The 6,054-nt window shown below is 49.7% G+C and overlaps 1 protein-coding gene across 1 annotated transcript in view; it reads right to left on the bottom strand.

The window, feature by feature from the left end:
• Positions 1 to 93: 93 nt before the first annotated feature.
• LOC115949256 (disks large homolog 4-like) overlaps positions 94 to 6,054 on the bottom strand; it is a gene marked incomplete at its 5' end in the record, with an annotated part of 7,830 nt that continues 1,869 nt past the window's right edge. The window contains 4 exons of the mRNA XM_031065786.1: positions 94 to 164; positions 2,889 to 3,058; positions 4,091 to 4,215; positions 5,385 to 5,435. Coding sequence (XP_030921646.1) covers positions 94 to 164; positions 2,889 to 3,058; positions 4,091 to 4,215; positions 5,385 to 5,435 — 417 coding nt within the window. The remainder of the gene's footprint in view (positions 165 to 2,888; positions 3,059 to 4,090; positions 4,216 to 5,384; positions 5,436 to 6,054) is intronic.

Below are 6,054 nucleotides of genomic sequence, written 5' to 3'. Positions count from 1 at the left end.
ACCGTTGTCACCTTTGTCGTCCCTGTTTTGTTGTTGTTGTTCCCTCCTCGTCACCTCCTCATTGTCACCTCTCCCTCTTTGATCCCCCCATTGTCACCGCTCATTGTCACCTCCCCCCCATTGTCGCCTCTCCCCTATGGTGTCACCTTGGTCACCCTTGTCACCTTGTGAGCAACGTTGTCACCATTGTCACCTTTGTCACCTCTGTCACCTCCGTTTTGTTGTTCCCTCCTTGTCACCTCCTCGTTGTCACCTCCCCCTCTTTAACCCCCCCATTGTCACCTCCCGTTGTCACCTCTGTCGCCTCCTCATTGTCACCTCTCACTGCCACCTGTGTCACCCTCCATTGTCACCTCCTGTTGTCACCTTTGTCGCCTCCCATTGCCACCTCCCATTGTCATCTGTCACCTTCTCATTGTCACCTGTGTCACCGCCCCATTGTCACCTCCCATTGTCACCTTTTCATTGTCACCTCCCCATTGCCACCTGTGACCTCCTCACTGTCACCTGTGCCACCCTTCATTGCCACCTCCCATTGTCACCTGTCACCTTCTCATTGTCACCTGTGTCACCGCCCCATTGTCACCTCCCCCATTGTCACCTGTGTCACCTCTCATTGTCACCTCCCCATTGCCACCTGTCACCTCCTCATTGTCACCTGTGTCGCCTCCAATTGTCACCCCCCCTTTGTCACCTTCTCATTGTCACCTGTGTCACCACCCCATTGTCACCTCCCATTGTCACCTTTTCATTGTCACCTCCCCATTGCCACCTGTGACCTCCTCATTGTCACCTGTGTCACCTCCAATTGTCACCCCCCCTTTGTCACCTTCCCCATTGTCACCTCCCACTGTCACCTGTGTCACTTTTCATTGTCACCTTTCATTGTCACCTGTCACCTCCTCGTTGTCACCGGTGTCACCTCCCATTGACACCCCCCATTGCCACCTCCCATTGTCACCTGTCACCTTCTCAATGTCACCTGTGTCACCTCCCACTGTCACCTGTGTCATCTTTCATTGTCACCTGTCACCTCCTCGTTGTCACCTCCGATTGTCACCTCCCATTGTCACCTCCCACGGTCACCTGTGTCACCTTTCATGGTCACCTCCCATTGCCACCTGTGACCTCCTCATTGTCACCTGTGTCACCTCCAATTGTCACCCTCCCCATTGTCACCTCTGCCATTGCCACCTGTGTGTCACCTTTCATTGTCACCGCCCATTGTCACCTGTGTCACCCCCTCATTGTCCCCCCCACTTTGTCACCTCCCCATTGTCCCCCTGGGAGGTCCCCAAATGCCCCCAAATGTCCCCAAATTTTGGATGCCTCACCGGTCTTTTGGGGCCATTTTGGGCCATTTTGGGGGAATTTTGGGGAATTCTGGGGGGAATTGGGGATTTTGGGGGAATTTTGGGTCCCTGAGCGGAATTTTGGGGTTCCCATGTGGATTTTGGGGTCTGGGGCAGATTTTGGGTCGATTTCGGGGATCCTCAGGGGGATTTTGATGATCCCGAGATGATTTTTGGGCTGGATTTTGGGGATTTTTGGGGAACTTCTCAGGGATTTTTGGGGCTGGATTTGGGAGATTTTGGGCTGGATTTTGGGGATTTCAGCAATTTGGCGCAGGATTTCATGGATTTGGGGTGGATTTGGGGGATTTTGGGCTGGATTTCGTGGATTTTGGGGTGAATTTGAGGGATTTTGAGCTCCTCAGGATGATTTTTGGGCTGGATTTTGGGAATTTTGGGCTGGATTTCAGGGATTCTGGACTGGATTTTGGGCTGCATTTCTGGGATTTCAAGCTGCATTTTGGGGTGGATTTTGGGGTGGAATTTGGAGATTTTGGGGTGGATTTCCAGGATTTCGAGGTTCCCAGGATGATTTTTGGGCTGGATTTCAGGGATTTTGAGCTGGATTCAGAGCCAGATTTGGGGGAATTTCAGGGTTTTTGGGGTGATTTTGGGCTGGATTTTTGGGGAGAATTTCATGGATTTTGGGGTGGATTTCAGAGATTTTGAGGAATTTGGGCCGGATTTGGGGAATTTCAGCAATTTGGGGCTGGATTTTGGGAATTTTGGGGTGGATTTTGGAGATTTTGGGGTGGATTTCAGGGATTTTGAGCTCCCCAGGAGGATTTTTGGGCTGGATTTTGGGCTGGATTTCATGGATTCTGGGCTGGATTTTGGGTGAGATTTCAGGGATTTTGGGCTGGATTTTGGGGTGGATTTTGGGGTAGATTTTGAGCTTCCCAGGATGATTTTTGAGCTGGATTTCTGTGATTTTGGGCTGGATTTTGGGCTGGATTTTGAGCTGGATTTCGAGCCGGATTTCAGGGATTTTGGGGTGGATTTTGAGGATTATGAACTGGATTTTGGGCTGGATTTTGGGGTAGATTTCAGGGATTTTGAGCCGGATTTTGGGGATTTCGAGCTGGATTTTGGGCTGGATTCTGGGCTGGATTTTGGGCGAGACTTCAGGGATTTTGGGGTAAATTTTGGAGATTTTGGGGTGGGTTTTGGGGTAGATTTCAGGGATTTTGGGCTGGATTCTGGGCTGGATTTTGGGCGAGACTTCAGGGATTTTGGGCTGGATTCTGGGCTGGATTTTGGGCGAGACTTCAGGGATTTTGGGCTGGATTCTGGGCTGGATTTTGGGCGAGACTTCAGGGATTTTGGGCTGGATTCTGGGCTGGATTTTGGGCGAGACTTCAGGGATTTTGGGCTGGATTCTGGGCTGGATTTTGGGCGAGACTTCAGGGATTTTGGGCTGGATTCTGGGCTGGATTTTGGGCGAGACTTCAGGGATTTTGGGCTGGATGTCGGGGATTTCGAGCTGGATTTCGGGGATTTCGGGATTTTGGGGCGCTTTTGGGGTTTTTTGGGTACCTTTGGGCCCTTTGATGAGCTTGACCTCCACCACCCTCTCGGCCGGGACCTTCCTCCTCATCACGTAGAGCCGCACCACGGCCCCGGCCTCCTTGAGCGCCTCGACGGCCGCCGAGTGCGGCACCTCCCGCACGTCGGCCTCGTTCACAAACAGGATGCTGTCGTTCACCCTGGTTTGGGGCAAAATCCGGGCGTTTTGGGAAAAAAAAACGCGATTTTTGGGGATTTTTTGGGAATTTTTTGGGGATTTTTGGGGCGGTTCTAGGGGAGGTTTTGGGGGCACCTCCAGCAGGTCAGCCTCGTTCACAAACAGGATGCTGCTGTTCACCTGGTTTGGGGCAAAATCGGGGGGTTTTGGGAAAAAATCCGGGATTTTTTTTAATTTTTTTTTTTTATTTTTTGGGGATTTTTTGGGAATTTTTGGGGAATTTTTGGGGTGGTTCTAGGGGAGGTTTTGGGGTCACTTCCCACACGTCGGCCTCGTTCACAAACAGGATGCTGTCGTTCACCCTGGTTTGGGGCAAAATCCGGGCGTTTTGGGAAAAAATTGGGAATTTTAGGTGGTTTCAGGGCAGTTTGGGGCCATTTTGGGTGAATTTGGGGGCAATTTGGGGTGATTTTGGTGTAATTTGGGGTCATTTCTCACCTGAGCCACCCATCCTGGGCAGTGGCACCCCCGGGGATGGTTTTGGGGTTTTTGGGGGTCCCAAAGCCGATTTTGGGATAATTTTGGGGTAATTTGGATGATTTTGGGTCATTTCTCACCTGAGGTGCCCGTCCTGGGCGGTGGCACCCCCGGGGATGATTTTGGGGTGGATTTGGTGTGATTTTGGGGTTTTTGGGGGGTCCTGAAGCCGATTTTGGGATAATTTTGGGGTAATTTGGGTGATTTTGGGTCGTTTCTCACCTGAGGCGCCCGTCCTGGGCGGTGGCACCCCCGGGGATGATTTTGGGGTGGATTTGGTGTGATTTTGGGGTTTTTGGGGGGTCCTGAAGCCGATTTTGGGGTGATTTTTGGGGTTTTTGGGGGTCCCGAAGCCGATTTTGGGGTGATTTTGGATGATTTGGGGTCGTTTCTCACCTGAGGCGCCCGTCCTGGGCGGCGGCGCCCCCGGGGATGATTTTGGGGTGATTTTTGGGGTTTTTGGGGGTCCCGAAGCCGATTTTGGGGTGATTTTGGATGATTTGGGGTCGTTTCTCACCTGAGGCGCCCGTCCTGGGCGGCGGCGCCCCCGGGGATGATTTTGGTGATGAAGATCCCGGGGTCGTCCCCGACGTGGGGGTTGTCGGTGCCCCCCGCGATGCTGAACCCCAACCCCGAGTTCCCCTGCGGGAATTTGGGGTCCAGTTAGGCCCAAAATCGCCCCAAAAAACCCCAAAACCCACCCCCAAAACCCCCAGAACAGCCAGACCCTAAAAAACTCAAAAAATCCCCCAAAAAACAACAACAAAAAAAGGAATTTTTGGTTTTTTTTGGGGTGTCCCGCATGGGTTTTGGGGTCCCGTTAGACCCAAAATCGCCCAAAAAAAACCCAAAATCCACCCCCAAAAGCCCCAGAACAGCCAGACCCAAAAAACCCTAAAAAACGACCAAAATCCCACAAAAAACAACAAAAAAAAAGGAATTTTGGGGGTTTTTTGGGGGGGGTCTCAGATGGATTTTGGGGTCCTGTTAGACCCAAAATCCCCCAAACAACCCCAAAATCCACCCCCAAAACCCCCAGAACAGCCAGACCCAAAAAACCTTGAAAACCCCATAAAAACCCCTAAAAAAACAACGCAAAAAAAAAAAGAGAATTTTGGGGTTTTTTGCAGCTCCCGGATGGATTTTGGGGTTCCACGAGCACAAAAAATCCCCCCCCAAAAAAAAAATCCGGGACCTTTAAACCCCAAATTTCTCCCCAAAAAATAAATTAAAAAAAAAGACATTAAAAATCTCTCAAAAAAAAATATAAAAAAGGGAATTTTGGGGGTTCCCAGCTGGATTTTTTGGGGTCGGTTCAGGATTTTTTTGGGGTTCCCAGGTGGATTTTTAGGATTCTCAGCAGATTTTGGGAATTCTCAAAGAATTTTGGGGATTTCCAAGTGGAGTTTTCAAGGATTTTTGGGCTTGTTTTGGGGAGTTTTGGGGTTCCCAGGCAGATTTTTGGGCTGAATTTGAGAAATTTTGGGGCTCCCAGGTGAATTTTGGGGATTTTTTTGGGGTTCCCAGGTGAATTTTTGGGCTGATTTTGGGGTTCCCATTTGAATTTTGGGATTCCCAGATGGAATTTTGAGCTGATTTTGGGGTTCCCAGGTGAATTTTTGGGCTGATTTTGGTAAATTTTGGGGTTCCCAGGTGAATTTGGGGGATTTTTTGGGGGGGTTCCCGGGTGGATTTTTGGGCTCCTTTTAGGGGATTTTGGGGCTCCCGACTCCAATTTTGGGGTTCCCAGGTGGATCTGGGGCAGATTTTGGGGGGAATTTTGGGATTTTGGGGGATTTTGGGGCTCTCACCCTCTCCAGAGTGATCTCCTCATATTCCATCTCGCCCTCGGTGCCGTTCACCTGCCAAAAAATAAAAAAAAGGGAATTTGGGGGATTTTGGGGATTTTTGGGAATTTTGGGGAATGTGGGATTTGGGAATTTGGGGATTTGGGGACTTTTGGGATTTGGGAAAATTGGGGAATTTGGGGAATTTGGGATTTTGGATTTGGGGAATTTGGGGGATTTGGGGAATTTGAGATTTTGGGGAATTTTGGGGATTTGGGATTTTGAATTTGGGGGATTTGGGGAATTTGGGATTTTGGGGATTTTGGGATTTGGAGGTTTTGGAAATTTGGGATTTGGGGGTTTTGGGAATTGGGAAATTTGGGATTTTGAATTTTCGGATGTGGGGAATTTTGGGATTTGGAGGTTTTGGGAATTTGGGATTTTGGATTTTGGGATTTGGGGAATTTGGGGAATTTTGGGGATTTGGGGAATTTGGGAAATTTGGGATGTGAGGAATTTGGGATTTGGGATTTGAGGAATTGGGGGATTTTACAGGGAAAATGGTAATTTGGGGGGGGAATGGGAGTTTTGGGGGAAAATGGGGATTTTTGGGGGGGGAATGGGGATTTTGGGCAAAAAATTGTGGGATTTTATAGGGAAAAACGGGAATTTGGGGGGGGAAATTGAGAATTTT

Source organism: Geospiza fortis, unplaced genomic scaffold (genome assembly GCF_000277835.1).
Source record: "Geospiza fortis unplaced genomic scaffold, GeoFor_1.0 scaffold819, whole genome shotgun sequence".
In the NCBI taxonomy this organism is placed as follows: domain Eukaryota; kingdom Metazoa; phylum Chordata; class Aves; order Passeriformes; family Thraupidae; genus Geospiza; species Geospiza fortis.
Note: the sequence above shows the minus strand (reverse complement) of the source record. Positions and strands in the feature narration are given on the sequence as shown.